This window comes from Megalobrama amblycephala, linkage group LG2 (assembly GCF_018812025.1).
Source record: "Megalobrama amblycephala isolate DHTTF-2021 linkage group LG2, ASM1881202v1, whole genome shotgun sequence".
In the NCBI taxonomy this organism is placed as follows: Eukaryota; Metazoa; Chordata; class Actinopteri; order Cypriniformes; family Xenocyprididae; genus Megalobrama; species Megalobrama amblycephala.
The window spans coordinates 15,390,958-15,413,438 of NC_063045.1; the positions used below are offsets into that span (position 1 = coordinate 15,390,958).

A 22,481-nucleotide genomic window follows, 5' to 3' on the forward strand; every position below is an offset into this window, starting at 1 on the left:
ATATCGACAGCTTTAATATTTCATACTATGTGAGCCACAGGGTACGTCTAGCTCATTTGAATATTCGAGCGAAAATTAAATCAGGGTCTGCTCTCTAATAATTTATGCAGCAAGTACAATGTTACTCTATAAGCTCCTAGACATTATTCAGAGAACCAAAACACTGTTATTAGAGAATAGTACAAAACTTTACCCCCTAAAGAATTAAAATTCATCTGGGTAGATTAAATATGCAATATAAGCAACCTCTCAACCCACACAGGCCCACACAAATAATTACAATTAGAAAAACAAATCACAAAATATATGATTTTAAAACAAAGGCAAATGTGTTTCTCAGTGCAGCATTTGGTCAAAGCATTTTTACAGTTTAAACAGGTCACTTCCTGAAATCTCTCCAAAATACTTTAAAAATTCACATTCACAATTAATCCGAAAACATTTGAGTCAAATTATTACTCAAATTATGTACACTGTCACTCACCATGTGTATGGCACGTCTCTTATACTGTATCATTTACTCTGATAAACCATTGACATTCTCTGCAAAAGTTTTTTTTCTTTTTGTCACCCTTTATTATATCTTGTGTTTACCTTAAGCAAATATAATAATTTGTAAAAATCGACATGCAGGCAAAGACCCTGTATATTCTGCAATATACGGTTCCAATATCATAAATGTAACGATATGGAATATGAAAACTGACTGTACGATCTTCTCACCAGCAAACGCATCAGCTGTTACTGTGCATCTCTACATTAAACCGCATTCAATTATCCTGTCATAGCAGAGCATGATTTTGTAAATAGCAAGGAACAAATCAATGCAATAATCAATTGTGGTTGTGTCCAGATATATGAGCCAGAAATATCTGAACCCTTTTTGTCGTGTATAGCATACGTCCGCCTCATAACATTATCGTATCACTTAACCCCTTAGTTCATTTATATTTGCAATTAATATACCCTACAATAATACAATAAACATTAAGGCTTAAGTTGCATAAGGTTAAATACCAAACTTAACCTAGAATATATATATATATATATATATATATATATATATATATAATCAAACTTTGAGAGTATGACAACAGAAATAGTGAAAGGACCGTGAATAAAATTCTGCAAAGATGCAGTAAAGATTTGTGAGCGGCCTAATTTATTTTGCAACACTGCTTGCAAGGATCAATAAAGAAACAGTGATCCCAAGGATCAAGGATGTTTTTTCTAATGTCATAGTCCTATTCATCATTATAATACAATTTTAATTATATTATATATTTTATTCCTATATGAATATTTGCAGAGAAGTTAAATGGTGAAGTTAAGTTTTAAACTAAAGGTATTTTCTTGTTGTGTTGTTGCTTTGGGCCTATGTGTACGCAAACCATTTTTTTTTTTTTTTTTTGGCGCATCCAGAGATTAAGATCCAAGGAAATTCGACCAAGAAATGGTCTTTTTTGGTATGGTATATAAATATCTTCCGTTTTATTTATTGACTGCAAATAAATAAGTGGGCCGATGATAGTCAATTATAATGGCAATTCACTCTTTGTGAGCCTATTCTTAAAGAAAACAAATATATTACATTTATTACCCATCCCATTCTGAATGATCAATTTATTGATCAGCGACTGAGGCATTAATAATAGGCGTGAACCGGAAGTGATCATCTGGAATAAAAACAGTAAGCATTGTATTTATTCCTTAAAATTAATTTTAGCAGTGTGAGTTATCTGTTGTTATGCTCAAGTCTAGTGAATTACAAATGGTAGGCCTGTATGTAAATGGATTGAATGTGATACGTTTGCATGTTATCCATGCACAAGCAACACTTAAATACAAAACAAAGCAATATAGGCTACCTTCAACCTTGTCAAATGAAAGTGTTTATTATTTAGGCCTAAAAAACTGTGAATATAAAGTGAATATGAACGTCATTTTCCTTTCTTTGATTTGTTGCCTCACCTTCTTTCTCTGTGTTAATGTTTATATTTTTTCTGCTGTTCAAAGCGTTAATTACATCACAGCAGTTTCTGCCACAACAAAACTGCAATAGCCCATTTGGTTGATAATGACATTTCTTTAAACTTTCAAGCGTTTAACACAAATATGATATGATTAATCATGTGATCTCATGTCGTTCAAAAGGAATTTGACTATCTTATCTACTTGGGTTTGGGAAATCCATTAATATTTAACCATTAAGATGTCGCACACTGGCGCCAAGTTAAGCAAGTTTATCAGGAGAAACCGATGAATCATGTCCATAAAGGAATCCCCAATAATTCACAACAACACTGGTGTCGAAGTGTGCAGATGTGACCCAACATAAGCTTAAAAAACGCTATTTCGGTCTTTTATTTCAAGACAGCAGACAGATGAATTGTGAGAGTAAGTGAATCACCTATACTATAGGTGTCTCTCGATTGTACAACACAAAGTATTGGTGACGTCAGTCCTAGTCTTAAACTGTGTGAGTGTACACCCTTTAAAAGGCATTTGCGTCTTGATTGAAGATATTTTTATTCTCTAGTTCTTTAGAAAACACGTATATTGCCTACTGGTGTTTTAAACCAATCAGAAACCAATAGGCTGAAGAACCTGAAAAATGAAACCAACAAAATTATCTCAAGATCCCTAAATAACAAAAATTAGTTTTGGATAGGAAAAATTGCTTTTTGCTGAATCTAAGAATCACCGAAGAACCTTTATTTTGTGGGGTGCGCGCGGCCGTGCACACATCTTAATATATTGCGCGGTCACGAGACAGACACTCTCACTCGGTCAGCTTCGACTGTCAGTAGTAAGACGCGCGCCACGGCGATAGATACAAGCGTTTAGACACCAGGCGTACGTACATGTGCGTGGTGAAATGCTGGATTGACTAACACTGAAGATCTCGGGGATCAATGGCGCGCGGCTTTGAGATCGTTTAAAATTTATTGGAAAGGAGAGTGTGAGAAAAAAAAAAAGGAAAGAGAGAGAGAGGGGCAAAACAGTGTCTTTCAACAATGGAACTTACAATGGAAAACATTGGGAATCTGCACGGCGTGTCACACTCCCATCAAACGGGGGACTTGATGAACTCTCCTCACGCACGGCAGTCGACGACACATAGGAACTTGGTGTCATCGCACGGGAGGTCAGCGATGGTGTCCAGCATGGCCTCAATACTGGACGGGGCCGGGGAGTATCGCACGGACCATTCGCTGTCCGGTCCTCTCCATCCAGCGATGACCATGTCGTGCGATTCGAGCATGAGTCTGAGCAGCACTTACACCACCCTGACGCCGCTGCAGCACCATTTGCCTCCCATATCTAACGTCTCAGAGAAATTTCACCATCACCCGCACCCTCACGCTCATCACCATCCCGCGCACCAGCGTCTCGCCGCCGGGAATGTCAGCGGCAGCTTCACGCTGATGCGGGATGACCGGGGCCTCGCGTCCATGAGCAATCTATACGGGCACTACTCCAAAGACTTGTCCGGGATGGGACAACCTTTATCGCCTCTTTCCAATGGCCTTGGGTCTTTGCACAACTCTCAACAGACTCTGAGCGCGTACGGTCCGAGTGCTCACCTGGGGAACGACAAGATGATTTCCACGGGAAGCTTCGAGTCCCACGCTGCGATGCTCGGCCGGGGCGAGGAGCACCTGGCGCGGGGTTTAGGCGGGCATGGGGCGGGCATAATGTCTTCTCTCAACGGCATCAACCACCACCACCACCACAGTCACTCGCACTCTCAGGCGAACGTGTCGGTGCTCTCGGAGCGGGATAGGCAGGCAGCAGGAGGTGGCGGACAGGGCGGTGGGTCAGGGCAGGTGGAGGAGATCAACACCAAGGAGGTGGCTCAGCGGATAACGGCGGAGTTAAAGAGGTACAGCATTCCACAGGCCATCTTTGCCCAGAGGATCTTGTGTCGCTCTCAAGGAACTCTCTCGGACCTCCTGCGGAATCCCAAACCCTGGAGTAAACTCAAGTCAGGTCGGGAGACGTTCAGACGGATGTGGAAGTGGCTGCAGGAACCCGAGTTCCAGCGCATGTCAGCCCTTAGGCTTGCAGGTGAGTGAAGGTCACTGAAGTCTCCTCGTGCAAAAAAAAAAAAAAAAGGAAATCAAAACAGTCACACAAAATCTATATATATTTGTTTACCTTTATCTCCTTGCATTATCTTCATTTATGTAATCAATACTTTGTGCATGGACCTAATATTCTTTGTTCCTAATATTTGTGCTTGGTTTCTCACGGTTCATCTAAAGGCATCTGAAAGATAATAAAAATACAGACGATATGAATTAAACATTCAACATAGACAAATAAGCATCCTTAAATGAACTAGAAGAAAATATTTCAGAGGCATCTAAATATTTGCTATAACCTGAAAAGTAAAAATGAAAAACTGCTACTTATTTTTTATTATTATTACTGTTTCACTGTTTTGCACCAACCTGTCATCAAAAGTTTCTCAGCTAAATTTCTTTTCATAAATGTCCTCTTTTCATTTTTACTTCAAATTAAAACAATGTAGTCAACTGTGTAATCTTGACCTTAAAATGTGCCCACAGAAAATGTATACAACTGAATAAAAAACTGTGTGTGTAATGAACATTAGCCTACCTTTGATAATGGTTGGAATAGAGGCCGCTGACCAGTCAAAACCCATCGCCTCACGTCGTATTTCAGTTGTGGGTTCAATTAACCAGGATATAGTGGCATATTTTAGTTCCAGTCAATGCCCCGTTGAAAAGCACTTAATGGAATGTAAATTGTTCCTTTGCGCATTTAAAGTTGTTCTGGTAAATAAAGATTTAAACGCTATTCAATTGTCCTCTTAAGTGCCGTTGCTGTTAAAGCTAATTGGGCATCTTGATTTTTTTTTCTTCCACACCCTATTAAAAGGGAGTTACCCTAAACGGAAGACGAACTCTCCACTGCTACAGGTAGTAACTTAGAGGTATGGTAACTCAATGCCTTTCGGGTAAACTTAGTTTTTGACTTCAGTTCCACAGGCCTTACACTTTACAATGCATCCATATTACAAACAATTCATGACACTATGATTAATTACATGAACACTGTAAAGTGTGACCCTTAAAATAGACTATCTATCTATCTATCTATCTATCTATCTATCTATCTATCTATCTATCTATATATGTTTATAATATTTTAAATATTATAAGTATAAATTATTTATTTAAAAGATTCTTCTACAAACATTTGTTTTTAGTTAAATTACTGTTGTCTTGCTTAAATCCCAGTATTCCTGGAATAAAATAATACCTTTTATAAAATAAAAGCCCTTGCATGTTCCGAATCTATAGTAAATGTATCAATGAGGAATTACTATGCTATGCAAATAACAAAAGCAAGTGCAATTTAAATGAGCCATTATGCACAGCGCGCTTGTAGAAGTTGGGGGGTTGTGTTTCAGAGTCTGGGAATACTCGTTCACTACATCAATCAATAAATTCAAATTACTATTCCAAATTCATCACAGTCACAAAAATCAATGCCGTGGCACTGCTTGGCTAATGTGAAAATGCCCGTGTCTGTGAAATCATTTGGTATTGTTCTTCTGGAGAGCTGAAGAGGGTTTTTTTGACAGTAGACATAGTTCGTGCAAGTAAAAAAAACCAACGAGAATTGTTTTAAATATTTAATAAAAACGACAAATAAAAGCAGCATAGCCAATATAAGGCATATCAGATGGGTCGCTCGTATAATTCTGACAGAAAACGTGCAAACCTCAAATAATACGCAGTGCGCAATGTTTAAAGATTTCATTAACGATGAAAAACAATTCGTCTCAGCATCTGTGCTGTTTTCCACACTCCATCTCAATGTATTTGGCCCAATCAATACAGCGATCAATAAAGATAGCCAGTACATCTATCAATTATACCGGCTCAGCACTCTCTCCCATTGGACTCTGAATTTACCTAGCCTACTGTTTCGTTAGGAGGAATGATGTAGATTTTTCTGTGTATCGTATTCAGTCTCTCTTAGTCATATATGAGTGCAAGAATTAAAGTATAAAACAATATTAAAGTAAATCTGTAATTATAAGCAAATACATCACGACGGGAAGTTTTTTTCCTTAAAAAATTTAAACCAAATGTAATTTTAGGCCTATCCAATAAATTTCTTCAATAGCAAACATGAGAATTATACCCACCACATTGCCCATCTGACAATCAGTTAAACTAAATAGATAAGTTCTCTCGTATGAGCGCAATCAATCAATTTAGGATTGGTAATCCTACTACAAGTTACACACACACACACACACACACACACACACACACACACACACACACACACACATACACACACTTTTTAAGTGGAGTGTTTGCTTTTCACTCAACATCATCATCTTCCTCCTCATCAAAATGACTTCCAGTCTCGCCTCCAGTTCCCAGCCCACGAGGATGGACGCAATTGATTTAGGATTAGCGAATCGAGGCATTTTCAGGGGAGACGGATTTTGACAGGCCAAGAAAATGATCGATGCTGACCTTAATAATTGATAGAGCCAGAAGTGAAAAATGAAGATGCGGTCACCTGTTTTGTAAACACATGGAAGCCGTTTTTTAAAATATGATTATTCAAGGGTGTTCGAAGAGAATCTTTTACTCTCAAGCAAATTCCATGACCACGCCTGCACCCAATCCGATGTGATTTAAAACGGTCTTGCATCAGAGTTGGGGTCTATAACAAGCAGTGAATTTGTATTGATTTCAGTAGCTAGTTTTGCTATTTCAATAGCTTAATTGGAACCAAATTGGAGAAAATTCACTTTCGTCCCTTCCCACCTTGGCCTAGTGCATTATTCTAATTTCAAAGCTGTTTTCTCAATGGCGCGGATTATTTAATAACTTTCAAGGGTTCTAATTTTAAAATAATCTTTATGTTCTGTTGAGGTTCTACCCAGTTTATTTTCTAAAGCGAGCTAAAGATCAACTAGGCTATACTAAATATGTAAAACATAAATCTTAAACACTTATGTTTTTCGTGATATGTAAATCGAAAAATAGTGCTGTCTTGGTAATACTGTCCGATAGGCCTACTGATCCAAACTGAAAACGCTAGAGCAGCGAACTGTTGCTATGGTAACCTCCGTAAGCGAACTCTATATTTTAATCTAACTTTTGTGGTTAGCCTACTTAAAAAAAAATGACTCTAGGCGTACTTATTTATGAAAGAATACATACATGAGAATATAAGATTTTATGTATTATTTGCAAACAACGTGAATGCACACATAGCTTTTGCTAGAGACGTTACTATTCAAATTGATATGTCCACATACAGATATCTATTCTGCTTTACATCGTGATATTACAGTACAACCTTATTTGCCACCTTTTTTAAAATTCTGTAGGCTACAGTAAAGGCCATTATGGCAGTAATGTCTTATGTAAGCCCGTAAGTAGCCTAATTCACGTCCAAGTTCTAAACCACCTCCTTACTCCTGTTCTGTAAAATAACTGAGGACAGAGATGTACGCGCCACCATAAGATCTAACATTGTTGCTCTATAATGCTTGCAGTACTGTCTCCGCGAGCTTAGATTTTCATGATCAATCTCTGTGCTCGCCCGCCAAAATGGATCGATAGGAGAGAGTGACCTTTAAATCAAATTGCTAAGAGACCGTGCCGCCTAGGAGGAGAGCATCAAAGGGTTAAATTGCATTGCGTCACCACTAAATTTTACCAAGGGGGGGATTTAATAATTTTATCACAGCTGATATTCCAGAACAACGCCTCCAAATCGTTTGAGTCACGGCACAAAGCACTTGGGCTTGTTGTAAATATACTTCACTTTCCGCCTTATCTGATGCATATTATACTGACCTGAGAGCTAGTTCCGCTGTATGCAGTAATTTATTTCGCATCAACCCGTGCAAATCTTGCTGGTGCAATATTAAATTTAAATGGAGTGATAAAATTAATTTGCATTAACAATTTGCCATAATTCATGGTAACTGCTAATGGTATAAATATACAAGAATATAATTCTAATGGGCATTTTATATATATTTAAAAAAAAAAAAAAAAAAAAAATATATATATATATATATATATATATATATATATATATATGTGTGTGTGTGTGTGTATGCATTTTACATACAATGAATGCACAGCCTTTTATTGGCAAAACAAATGTAAACATTCAAACTTGCCAGTGTGGTCAGATACAAAACCAACAGGTATCCTCCAGAGGCTGAGAGACCGGCTGGTTTCTGACACATCTTGAGGCATCAAGGGCCATTTAACAGAGCAGTGACTCTATTGGTGTGCCATTACATCATTTACAGACACATTGAGCCCACAACCTGCTAAATTAGTCAATCAAACCATCTTGTAACAGCTGTGAAACCCAGAGCCTAACCACGTTTATTAGCACACCACCATTGATAGTTTTAGTCCGTCAACATTTTGAAATATTCTTGTTACGGTCTTACAAATAAAGATCCTAATAATGATCTTTTAGGACCATCTTCTTAATAACCCTTTAATAACTATTTTTGATGTACATGGTTCTTTGGAGATTAAATGATTATGTTCTTGATGGTTTTTCAGACCAGAATATTTTTGACTGGAATATTTTTTTAAAGAGAGTGCAGTTGTACATGTTCAATGACAGCTTGAGCCCACACAAGAAATGAAACCTATTGATTAATCCTGTGGTATTTTCAGAGGTTTTAAATGTTCTTTCAAGACTTTGTGCAGGGTGTTTAGTCCCCCAACCCTTCAGACCTCTTAAACCCACTTCACTGTAATTGTAGGTCAAGCAGTCTTTACAACCAAACACATTCCATTGTGTCGATATGCCTATAGAGCGGATGTTTGACTAAAACAACAGTTTTATTAGACTGTTCAATTATTGATCTCACCACAATAGTCATGTGTTATGATCATGTCAACATTAACAAGAAAGGCTTAGTTCTTAAAAGAACCTGCTTGTACAGTAGTTAGACCACAGGTTTGGCCCTTTACCTCGCCCACCACCCTCCTCCATGGCTAACTCAGCAGAATCGGCCCCTGTCAAAACATCGACCTTTGAGACGATTAGCACCAAGTCACGCTGATAAAAATGGCAGACATCCAATAAATCAAATCAGAGAAAAAGATCAAATCAATCCATGATAAGTCCTAAAGAAATGGTAGCCTACCAGTGAGTTGTTTAAAAGGTGAGAGACTTTTAAAAGTCATGTGCTTGTTTAGTCAGGCCACCTGATAGAGAGAGCAGCTGGAAAAAGGTGTAACATCATTAGTAATGTTTAAGAGAGACAACAAGCCTCACTCACAGCATAACCTACATATCAGCTGTTTACATTAGTGTTTCCCAACCCAGGCCCCCCAACAGATTATCTATTATTAGTTCTGATTTCCACGTTCTATTGTTAAATATATTTACACAGCACACAGGCATACTCATGCTAATCACACCCCTGCTTATCTACAGCAAAATAGTTGCTGATGATAACAATTCATGTTCATACAAGGGCAATTTCATGACACACTGACTTTTTAAACACCGTTGGATAGGCCTCTATGGGAGCCACTCCGCTCCCAATTTCAGCTCAGCCGCACTCTATGCATCGATCCTAGGCAGACTGGTCGGCTGAGCGGCGCGGCCAGTCATCGATCTCTGCACTCCCTCAGTCCTCCCACTTGAAATCCAAGAGAGCGCGCATACACCTCCAGCTTTCACAGGAGACACCATTTATTTATTTATTTAGAATTTGTGAAGTCAAGAACCCTTGGACTGAACCCTTGGAGTTTGGTTATTTTAGTTCCAATTAGCCGATAATGATGAAACCAAGTTTAACCCTCAAAGACAAGAACCTGCCATGGGCTTATGAAGCTAAATGTAGTCCTGTACTTCAAACATGAATGACTCTCTTTGATGAGTAGTACAATGTTTGCCCCATACATTTCACTGTACCTTCAAAGGCACACACTGTATTCTGCAATATCAATAATTTATCATATGGCAACAACTCCTATCATAAGCTTTGAACATATAAGAATCAGAACCATCTGAAATGCTGAACATAGATTGCTGGTTTAGACAATATATACTGCAGTTTATAAAGCTTATACAGACCTTATGCACCAGAGAAATGGGCATGCAGCCATCTTTAGAAAACTTCAGTTTTTGTGGTAACTCTATGGCATCACTGTCGAATAGTAATTAGCTGGTAAAGTGTATTTACAATGCTCATGATAATTTAGTTAATTACAATAAGTAATGTTTGAAGCAGATGTCATAATGTCAGTTAGACCAAGACGATTTTAAAATGAGCAGTTGATTCATAAATCCGTAAGATCTTACCTTCATGCTGTGGACATACAATCCAAAAGACAGAACACAACGAGCACAGTGCTGAAAAGGGGCGGGTCTTTATATAGTCTATACAGAATGTGAAGAATCACGCCATGTTGAGTTCTGGGTAATGGTCTCGTTTAGACGCCATATTAGGAGGACCGCGCTGCCTTTCTGCTAGTGAGTTCAAGGCAGTGTTTTGATTTTCTGTAGATCGTTCATACTGCATTGATAATTGCCATAACTCACATCATCATTCAGGGAGAAAATTCCCCTCCATGACCATGATAAAGTGAATATGTACAATGACAACAATAAAACTTTAGTTACATTTAAATGTTTCCAACAAAGAAATGGATCAATTTCTTTCAACATTTCTATCTGTACATTTCTACTATGTGACGGCCGAAGCAGCAGTGAGCGCCCAGCGTGTGACACTGTTTTCATGGTAACTGCAAAATTACAGTGAAAACATCAAATTATCATGCAATGCAATAAAATAGCTTCTTTTCCCTGCAAGCGAATGCCATGAAGAATGTTAATATTTAATTTAAAGGCACAAACAAAACATATGTAATAATTTCAGTATCGGTAGCAGAGGGCGATCCTCTTAAGATGGAGGCACCGCCCCAGAATGCAACGGTGTGATGTAGCTTCACATTATCTATCCCATAGATACATATAAATACATAGATGCCTCATAGCAGCTGTTTCTATGTGCGGTTATACGTATGCCGTCTGCCATATTGGAACGCTCAAAGCCAGTCCGTGAACATTCGAGAGCAAATTGACTGAGCGTCTGCAATCATAGTTATATGCATGTATAAATACCTGTATCTGCAATAGACTTTAGTATGATTTTCATAGGATTTAGTTTATCATTAATGAAGGCGTTAGCTAACACGACATTAAAGGTAGGGTAGGCAATTTTTTATAAACACTTTTTGTTATACTGATTGAAGCTTTCTTCACATCCTGATATCAATCAATAATATATGTGTTCTAAATATTAAAACATACATATTTCTTCTGTGGAAGTCTCAGGACCAAAAAATGTTCATTAATATGATTAATATGTCCTTCGTGCCTGTCAACATTTGTATTTCCATACCTCCACGCACCCTTCTAGCACAGACATCACACGACATCTGCGCATTCCATAATACTATGTAGAGCTGTAGACAAACCGAGCACCACAAAAAAAACAACAGACGCCTTTTACAAATGGCAACCAGTGACATTCTACCCGGAGCTGTTCACATCCTCGGACTTGGATTTATGCGTTTGTGTGTCAACACTGTCAACACCGAAATTAATCTGCAGCAGTCAGGTGGTACAAGTAAGAGCTCTGTAAGTTGTTTATGTTCATTATTATTGTAATGTTATGTGCTTTGAGATATGAGGTAATTTAACGCTGTCTTTCTCATGTCGCTTTGTAGAATCTGCTTTGTGTGTTTGTGTTTTGAAAGAGGAGTAGCTTTGGAGAGCACTCTGAAGGGTGATCTCATGCTTTCAAAGCTAGCTTGCTATTGTAAGCCTCTCCGAAATTGCCTACCCTACCTTTAAAAAGTTACCATAGTTTAAATACCTGTAATATTGAGTTAATAAATACATTTTTACAACCAGAAACTGAAAAAACATGTTGACCATTCCAAGATGGTGGATGCGTTGACATGTCTGGAGCAGTCGAATCTGGGGCCCTGTCCCAAATGGCACACTTATGCACTTACGGTCTTGTAGACTTAAATGGCTGCCGTGTGCGCCTTTATGTTCATGAGACCATAGGGTGTCCCATTTGTCATTTTAGGTTTCAGAAGGGTGCTCGCAAGCGGAGTTACGTCACGAAAGTACGGACTTGTAGGAAGACCGTGAGTGTTTAGGGTGCCATTTGGGACAGGGCCTACATACACATCTATGCTCTATCCACCTTTTTCCTAACTTTCCTAAAGCGTTTTAGATGGATTTAGATTTAATACACTGAAATGCACTAAGAATCTCTCGTTTTTCTCCCCAAATCCTCACATCTCTTTCCATGACAATGACGAAAATCACTTTGAATAACTATCAATTATTACTCAATGTTCTAGTTAATTAACATTTTTGATTAAGGCAACGTGTTACATAGGCCTAATACAGAAATATAGGCTAGTGATATTTAATACGTCAGCAATATTGCATATTCAGGAAGACATAATCAGGAGTTATTCGTGGTCTGTGGTAGTAATCTGTTAATGCTTTTACACTTTTAAATGTCCTTTAATGTTTGACGGTGGAAGGGTGAGTAATGTGATCTCATTGTACCCAGTTTTTGAAAATGCTTATTGCGTTCATGGAGCGAACCTTTTGCTAATTGTTTACAGTTTAGCCTAAATTATAATTCGCACAAAGCGTCATGGGGTGTATTGGAAAAAGGTGGATACCTTTCACTGTGGGTCATTATTCGCAAACACCTTGACTATTCACTTACTGCAAACTACATCTTTGTGTGTCTTAGTTCATAACATTTTAGAAGGATGATCAACATTTTCTTTGTTTTAGTAGGCTAATGTCTTTAATATCCTCTTCGTAAACAACACAAAGATTCTGAAGTAAGTTCATGGCTAATGATTTGCGATAATGTCACGGCTTCAATAGGTTGAGCTGTTATTTCAAATTACCTGAATATTAGCATACTGATCTTTCCTTATTGCATTACACTAAATTTAGTCGAGTATTTAGAGAGAGCCTTGAGCACAATCTTGTTTACAACAAGAGCTTACCAATTAACACAAAACTATTCTAGTAGACAAAAAAACAAAAAAACAAACACGGAAGCCTAAAATGCCAACTCAATTTTCTAACTCTAAGATATTCGTAACTGTGGTCTTGTTATTTATTCATTTTTATCAAATATTCAGATAAGCCTATTTTAGACAATGTGCAGGCTAAAGATTAGGCCTAGGCTATATAAAAGTTTTCAAACGTGTTCTTGAAAACAGCCATACAAGCATAAAAAGTGCTAAAAGAAAGATGAGGAATGGTTAGTCTAAATGCTCTCATTACAAAACGCATTTGTATATACACAATCGAATAGCTTAAGCCTAATTTATTAAAAATAAATAAGCATTCTGCAGACATTTGCGGTGAATACGGAGTAATTAAAAGACGTACCTGCGATTGGCTAATGTCTCACATCGAGACTAATTAACGCTATCATAGGTCATACATAAATGGATGCTTGCTGTTGTGATTTTTTTAGTCATTATTCTGAATCATACGGCAGTGTGTCCTCATTTGTCATTCCCCACACTGCACAGCACGCAGTGCTAGGCTATTATTGGTATTATTTCGAATTTAGACTTGGCGCCCCATTGGTACAAGGCAGGCATACCGTAGTTTCTGGCTCATTACCAGAACAATTTTCATGGAACTACAATTAATTAAATGAAATGAATTTCAAAAACGAATTATTTACGGATTTATCGATCGGTAGGGTATTGAACACCACAAGCCAACCCCGCTATCATCGGTGTGTTGCAAGGCATGCAAGTCAGAAACTATACACTGCTAGAGAACGTAACAGTCGTTGAAAAGTATTTTTGAGCATCTCAGAGATTTGCATACATGAACATCTTAGTTCACGAAAATGGTGCGCCTTTAATGTGAAAACAATGAAAAGCTGAAGCCGATGTTATCCGCAAAATTCTTTTTTAGGCTAGTCAACTCATCATAATGTATTTAACTATAATTATTATTTAAAAATGGATATTTGTAGAAACAGCATTAAATGATCTTTCTATGAACAGTGTCATGACCTTGAGTACAGTTTAATTAACTGTAGCCTAAATCTGTCAACCCTATAGCCGTCAAAGGCTTTCTATTTTACATTTAACCTTAAGGCACAACGCAACTTATTAATATTCAAATGGATTTCTTTTTATGACAATGATAAAAACTTTAAAAGATTAAAAATAACATTTTCAAAACACGAATGCACCATTTTTTTGTGGAACGACCGTTACACTCAACTGCTGTACCTGCAACAGCAGAGCCTAATAGATGAAAACCCTTCAATATTTTGTTTTGCGTAATTAATTCAAATATAGGCCTAACTATAAAATGAAGTTTATTTCCTTCTGTTTAAAGAAAGAAAGACTAGCCTACAGTGTGTTCTGTTTAGAATTTGTGAAATTTATCAGACGTGCTAATAACAAGCGAGAGTGTCAAAAAATCCCTCGGAATGCTTCAATTCACTCTTTGTCACTCATTGCCTTATTTTTTTTCTGTACAATATATTTGTGGTTCTGTCCCACACTCTGCTCACTGTAGCTCTAAAGTCTGCAGCTATCGATTTTTTCCTTTTCTACGCCGAGCTTGGTTCAGTAATCAGGGCCCCCTTCCCAACCGATCGATCAATATTGATTACAAAATCTTACGCCTGTAAACCGTTTACACCAGGGAATATCGCCAGCGACACCTGCTGGTTGACTCAGGTTATAACACCAAACACAGCTTTCTAGGTTTGTTGGAGTAGCCTACTGATGGGATGTGTGGTGTTGGAGAACTGAGAACCACTGTCAAAACGCAAATGACTTTCAAAAACAAAAGGCTCCAGTAAATCTTGCTGAAAGGTCGTCTACGTAAGATACGCTGAGGTCTGCTTTTTCAGGCGTAGTTATTTCAGTCGAGCGCCACAGACGACTAATAACAATTTAAAAGGCTTTAAAGCTTCATCATTCACTTTAGACTCGGCGCTCCGAGACACCTTTATGCGATAGGAATAATTTTATGCGAAAACAAATATTATAGGCACGTTAGTACCGTCAACATTTAAACGTTACACTTCAATTGTACAATGCATTTAATGGCGTGCGCGCGCGTGTGTAAACGGAGAGTGGCTGATATAGAATCTGAATATGATGGATGCGGTCCAGGCAGTTAGACGCCTGTAGTAAACAGATTTGACTGCGAGAGGTGACGTGATCAATGGGCCTCAACTCAGTGTAATTAGATACATGGCACCACAGTTTGGCTTCAGTCACTCCACAAACGCACACATATAGATAGATAAAATCGGAGTAAGACGCAAAGAGCTGCTGCTTTTAGATGACTTAGGCGACGGAGGTAAGAAATTAATGATCCATTCAAAAATAACGCTGAGAGAAGCAAAAGTTCTGTGAGTGCATTGGAAAACAAAACAATGTAAATAGGCGTAAATGTAAAATATATGAAATATTATGTTAAAAAAAATACCTAATATAATTGCAATTAAGTCACTTTGGTAAAAAAAAAAAAAAAAAAAAAAAAAGCCATCTGATCATCTTTTTTTTTTTTCACATAATAAAATTTGTACTTTCAAGCATCGTAAAACATTTCTTGGCATACTCATGTTTCCTAATGCTTTGGTACAACACTCGCAATGTTTACTGCCCTCAAGTAGGCAGCCAGAATCTCTCTCTGTGCGTTGCCAGGACAGATACAGGGAGGTGGTGGTGTGAGTTAAAGGGAGTTTGAAAATACCCTGCCTCTCTTAGGTCTGTGCCCTCCAGTGGCCTCTGTTTGAAGTCGCAGACTACAGACCTGCTGGAGGGGCGTTCAGTCCGAACTCTCTGTGGACGACCCCACCTCCAAAAACAGACACATACACACTAAAATAGGATGAGTCAATACCCCCTTGCGTCTTTCTTTTTCATTTCTTTCTCTCTCTCTCGCTCTCTCTTTTTCCTTCATTTTTCTTTCCTTCTTTCTTTCACTCTCTTTTCTTTCTTTCTTTCTCTCACACACACAAAGACCCCTACTTTTGTATAGCAGTCACTCGCTCTCCTACTGTGAGCGCAAACTGCATTAATATTGAATCAAACAGCAGTGTCTCCAACGACCAGGCTGAGGTGCTCACCGCTGGCCTGCTCTGTCTGCTCTCTTTAAAGGGATGATTTTTGACCTCCGGGGAGATAGAATGGATTTGTCTTAAATCACTATTAATCCACAGCCAAACAGGAGAGTCTGAGCATTTCGACTCCCTGCAAAGCCGTTCATCTGTGGAATTTGCTTTGAAATAGGGCATTTCAGTATGTAGAGCAAACATGAGGCTAATTAATTTTTTTCCTCTCCATTTTCTTTGTCTACTTCCCTTTCCCTGAACCTTTCTTATTTATCCTCCTGATCCCCACAGCCTGCAAGCGTAAGGAACAAGAGCAGCACAAGGAACGCAATATGGCACCCAAGAAGCAGCGCTTGGTCTTCACCGATCTGCAGCGTCGCACGCTCATCGCCATTTTCAAGGAGAACAAGCGGCCCTCGAAGGAAATGCAGCTGACCATCTCGCAGCAGCTAGGCCTGGAACTCAGCACCGTCAGCAACTTCTTCATGAATGCACGTCGCCGCTGCGTTGATCGTTGGCATGAGGAACACCATCACGGCCACGTAGCCAGCCCCGGCCAGCCAGGCACCTCCGCCACCACCTTCTCCAAGGCTTAAATCTGAACCCCTTTTTCCCCTGGGCGGCTGAGACTGGATTTTCATTCCTCACATAGTCACCCGTTGCGTGCCAATCAATCCCACTGCTGCCAAAATAAATGGCAAAGTTTCAAGTAAATGCAACCTATTACTTCTTTGGGACTGTTATTAAATCAAGCCAAACATCTCCACATGGAAAAGCACCACATCATATTCACATAAACCACAAAAAAAGTGAGCGGAAGTGATCTGTTAGTGCGCTCTTCATGCAGTTGAGGACAAACGAGCACTTTCACAGCTCACAGCACAGAAGGCTTGTTACTCAAGCGAGGTTGTCAAAGAAAGCCACCACCTGCATCATCACTCTCAGGCCCACAGCGGCACAATTCCCTAATGGCCAGTTGTTTCTCTGAGGCTCTCAGATCATATGCTAAGCTAATGAATTGAGAAACTAATCGATACAGACAGAAAGGCGAAGGACGTCGACCTCTATTGAAGGTGAAATGGAACAAGCTCCCGCAACAAGGACTTGCGCGTTCACCCAGCACAGCTCTCCATACGGTTTATTTTGCACAGATGGAAATGGAGGGCTGCCTGGGCAGCAACGTTTCACTGCACTTGTGGTTAATGCATGTTCACACAATTCAAAATATCCATAATGCAACAAGCGAATCAGTTGAGAACTGGCATCAGGTCTGGAGACAAAATACTGGACCATTTTCATCAATGGTCCACCCTTTCTGATCTCAAAAAACTATGACATTTCAGTTATGAATAGAATATTTTTCATTCCGTATAGATACAAAATAGGCCAAAGGTCAAGACAGGTACAGCCAAACACAACGAGAGGCACATTTTAAACGCGTGTGAAAATATTTGATACAAAATGGTACATTCACACACAAATGAAATATTACTGACAAATCAAATGTTATGTTTATCCTGTGAAGTGGACAAGGGGTAAACACAGTCCAAAATGTTACATAATATAGTGCCAATAATGTTTGCCTTAATATAAAAGTTCACATACCCTCAGCCAGAGTCCACACCCAAACCGGCATTATGTGCCATATAGCAACCAACAATCATCTTTTAAAAAGAATCAGAATCTTTTTTTTTTCTAAACAAAAATTATGAAAAAAAATTAATGCTTTAAATCATTCAGTACATGTGGTCTGTGATAAAACCAACTGAAAAGGTAGAAATATCTTTACAGCAACACAACAGAAACAGAAAACAAATCCTCTTTAATCCCCTATGTTTCTCTTGATCTGTCTCCTACTTCCTTTCTCTTCATAATATTAAAGCGGGTAATTGGTACAAAATATTTCTATTTCTTATTAAACTTGTGATCCATGCATATGTGAGGTATTGATCACTTGGAAAATTAAAAAAAAGAAAAGGAAAAAAAAAGGACTTTCTAAAAGAATAACCGAACTTCGGAGGACTGCAGCTGGACATCTCTGCATTGCATGTGAACTACCACAGGTCATAACGGAAGGAACTTTCACTGACCGTGAAACAGATATTGCTCTCTCGGCTCTGTTGAAGAGTAAACAAAACAAAAACAAGAATTCCACCCGAAATTCCTCCGTAAAACCTCGAAAAACCCTGCCAAAATGGGTGTGAAACAAGGGCACAACCTTACCTCCGTTGGGAGATGTTCAAAATCGAAGAGGAGTTTTTTTTGTGTGTCTTTGAATGCAACAGTAGCATTTCTGGAAATGTTGCAGGACTTGCTGAACAGATAAAAGTCGGCACTGTTAATGCAAAAATGCTCTGAGCATTGGAGTTATAAGCAGGCCCAGATGGAATCTGCTGAACTACGGTAGAAAATTCAGTGGAATTCTGCGGAATGAATTCAAACATGATGCAATGTGTAGCTGAAAGCATAATCAAATTAGCCAAAATATTTAATAAATGAATATTCAAGCAATGGCAGATGTGTAGAATTTTGTGAATGACTGGCAGTCAGATTCTGTGGAAAACTGAGGAAATCCTTCCACAGAATTATGTACGCAGATTCCGTGTGGGCCTGGTTATGAGCATTAAGAGGGAGCAGATTTGAGCTACATGAATCAGCGGGCATCTATATGTACATTAGCTGATAAAACTGACCTTTTGTTTGTAGTGAGAACCAGTGTGGCTACCTCACTGAGCTGGGTGGTTTGTGAAACAGCCACTGATACCAAAGATTCTTTGACCTGCCAATCCTGTGCTGCCAAAGGGAGGAATACACACAAATACCAAAACCCCAAAAGCATAACCAAAGCTGTTATAGGTGCAAACAAACAAACAAAAAGACAAATGGATTTAACACATAAGATGACATATACATACTCTCACAGTGCAGTCAGACTGCATAGCACCACACTGAGGGATGCGGCTGCTATGCAGATTGAGTTGAGTGCCTTTTTCCTTCAACAACGGGTGGGACTGCTCTGGAAGACACACACACACACACACACACACATACACACAGAATCACACGCACACACTTTTGGTCAGTTCACAAACAGAACGCGTTTAAGTTCCATTTCGCTACTTTTTAATTGTTTTTCTGTTTAAACTTGCGCTAGCCTACACTGACGTTTTTGACCGTTAAGCGTTACGAGGGTTTTCAGTGTCTCGCGCGGGACCGCCGCGATTTAAAGGTGCCGCGTCGATTTTAAAAACGCGTTTCGAGATCGTGTGCCATTTTCCATAAACGTAAAAACGCGTATTGTGTGAACAGCACCTTGCACAATTACTCGAACATACAAGTGTACACTATTATTTAGGCATACAGATATTGAAGCACGGGGTGATTTTGACGTTAGTTTAACATAAACTGGTGTTTAAGCACTTTATATTGCCAACTTTATTTATTGTTTCTGCACTATCACTTAACTGAAATTATTTGGGCTAAGAGCCCTGTAAAAACGCCCAGCTTTCTTTCGCGTTAGGCTTGTCTCTATTTTATTTGCCCTGTCATACTCGCAAAATATCTTTCAATGTTAGCATTGTTAGCATTTCTGATGTCATACACTCAGATTTCACTCAAAATGCCTCAGTACTTTACCCTACCCACATATGGTCTATTTTCATGAGCGCTAATATCTTAAATAAACTTTAATCTGTTCAACATGGTTCGCTACAACTAACATTTTACATTGATTTAGGTCTAGGACAGGTTTAAAATAAAATCCTGTTTTATACAGTTTGCTTATCAAAGATTTAAATAGCTGTAAGTGATTCAAGAGAAGAGGCCATTTTAGAAGACACATTGAACCATTTCCCTCTTATATTTCTCCCATTGGAAACCACATGGATTTGGCAGGAAGGTGTTGACAATTGATTCTGAAATACCTCAAATGTTTTGTGTAAAGTTTATGTAATTTAGATTAAACTAATGCTAATTACAATGAGTACACTAACACTGCTAAGACTAATAATAGTTAGTTTTTGAACTTGTGACTTGAAGCTTTATACTGTTAAATTGTGTTTTTGTTGGTGTTGTTGTTTGGTTCACTCATTTGCCAATTTCTTGTTTATTATTATTATTATTATTATTATTTTGATCGATGGTGGTACATAATTCTTTATAAAAGAAAGACATTTGAATGTTTATAATGAAAGACATGATGCGAAGGAAAAGGATTTGAGAGTGAAAGAAAAACAGAACACAGAAAAATGACAGAAAAGAGCAAAATCACAGTACGCTGAATTTCCAATATATGCATCAAGTTTTTTCTGATTTCAATTTCAGCATTTGTCAAACTTTGTTAATTTCTTTTCATTTAAAGCTAACTCGATTGTGTTAAGTGCTCCTAACATTAATTTAAAAGATAATGAAAAAACAAACTCCTCCCATTTAAAGTGGCGGGGACACTTTTTTCTGCATGATTATTGTATACTGTATAGAGTAAAGCTGGATCGACCTGGACCTTGGTGGGAGCGACTAGGACGAATAGACCCCGGGGAGGCTGGAGATGGGTGGGAAGGGTGGTAAAGGTGTTGGAGGGGTCTTTGTTTTGTAGAGTTTTCTGTCACTGTTGTTTTTCACTGGTTGTGTGCATGTATTGTTGCAGCCCTCTCTGCCCTCCTTGTATTTCTTTTATGTATATAACTCTTTAGTGGGGCATGACCGTTTATCCTGGGCAACTGAACTTGGTCATGGACCTAATGTACACACGTCTCCTCTTCTGAAATGTAATCTAGTGTGCATTTGTTTACATGTGGCGTGTTTCTCGATTTGGGTTGCACACCATTTCACGCAAAACTGGAACGCTACCAGCCAGTTTTTTTTTTGCAACAGACCCCTCCAACCAGAAATGGTCTCTCATCGACTGTAAAACAGCATTACGTACATCATGTTTCTCTCCGGGTCTGTCTGCAGATCCAACCCCCCCCAGTCACACTGTGCTCTTCCTCTTCTGTTACCTGTCAATCAATCAGAACCAAGTGTCTTTGTGATGGTAGAAGACAATCAGTTTCAAAACAAGGAGAAAAAAAATGGTAGAGAGAAGACAGGCTGAGAGGAGGAGAAGAGGAGAAAAGGAGGAGGAAAGAGGCTCATTGGTCACAAGTAGGTGACCACTGCCCTGTTTAGCTTGCTGTGGTGCTTACGATGTGCAACATTAGCTAACTTTGCATAGTAAATATATTTAACATCTATAAGAAATTATAGCCACCAAAAATGGACAATAAATGTAAGTTTCATGCTAATCGTGATGCTAACACTAATGTTCACTTTAGCATCTAGCTACATTGTCCTCTCATCTAACTACTCCCACACTACTGGACCAATTGAAAAGAGCTAGCGCAGGCAAGTGCTAACGTTTGCTCCAACAATGCTCTCTAATAACCACAAATCAGTCAATAGAGAGCTGCTGAGGCTGGTTGACTTTGCACAGAGAACTATGCAAAAAGAAAAGCCTTTACCTCAATCTTAATCAATGTCGCTGGTTCAGGCTCTTTTCCAGTTCCTCAAACTCCACTTCAGTTGCCAGGATAACTTGAAATGTTATGTACCTGCTAAACAAACATTTTAAACTAGTCTGAACTGGTTTGCTAGGATTGTTTAATCTGGTTTGTTTTTTGTTTTTTGTTTTTTAAATAGGTGCTTTGGGTGCTCGGCCGGCTGGGAGATTTTAGCAGTTTAGCATATTTGTCAGAATATTTTATACTGGAACACTGTATGTAGGAAAGAGTGTGCGCAAAGTTAAATGAAAACAATTACATGCACACAGACTCTCCTTAGAGCACATCTACCCAAGCCAAAGACTGATCAAAGGGTAAAGACAATCCAAAAAAACAATCAGTGTGTGTTTCTGAAGCTGTCACGTTGCGCTGGCTGACAATGATTCATGACAGGTGCAAGGATTCATGAATCTTAGCATTCTAAACACCTAGTAAAGAAAACATTGAAGGATAAAATACATGTCCCTGTTCAAAATCTTCCGTACAAGGACTTCTCCGTTTTAATATTCTGTTGAAGCTTCACATGCACACACAAACTTGTTCTCAGGCAGCTGTTAAAGGTTAAAGGGCATGTCATCAAGGAGAGCCTCATTCCTCCTCCTGTCCTACAGGGGGAGCCAGAGAGCCTGTGGAGCACTTTTCATTTAGTGCAAGTGGACAGGAGACAAATTGGAGTAATAACTGTTACAGAAAAAAAGAAAAAGAAAAAAAAAAAATCTAAAAAAGGTAAATTGCGT

General features: G+C 38.6%; 1 protein-coding gene across 1 annotated transcript; it reads left to right on the top strand.

Annotated features, from left to right (window-relative positions):
* The first annotated feature begins 2,067 nt into the window (after positions 1-2,067).
* On the top strand, positions 2,068-22,472 carry onecut3a (one cut homeobox 3a). The gene is made up of 2 exons (XM_048183008.1): positions 2,068-4,071; positions 16,499-22,472. The coding sequence occupies exons 1-2, from the start codon at positions 3,018-3,020 to the stop codon at positions 16,801-16,803; spliced, it is 1,359 nt and encodes a 452-aa protein (XP_048038965.1). The 5' UTR covers positions 2,068-3,017; the 3' UTR covers positions 16,804-22,472.
* The last annotated feature ends 9 nt before the right edge of the window (positions 22,473-22,481 follow it).

Bases quoted from the DNA above. Each gene is read 5' to 3' on its own strand.
- onecut3a (XM_048183008.1), top strand. From the start codon at position 3,018: ATGGAACTTACAATGGAAAACATTGGGAATCTGCACGGCGTGTCACAC. The intron at 4,072-16,498 runs GTGAGTGAAGGT...TGATCCCCACAG, and splicing joins GTCAGCCCTTAGGCTTGCAG to CCTGCAAGCGTAAGGAACAA.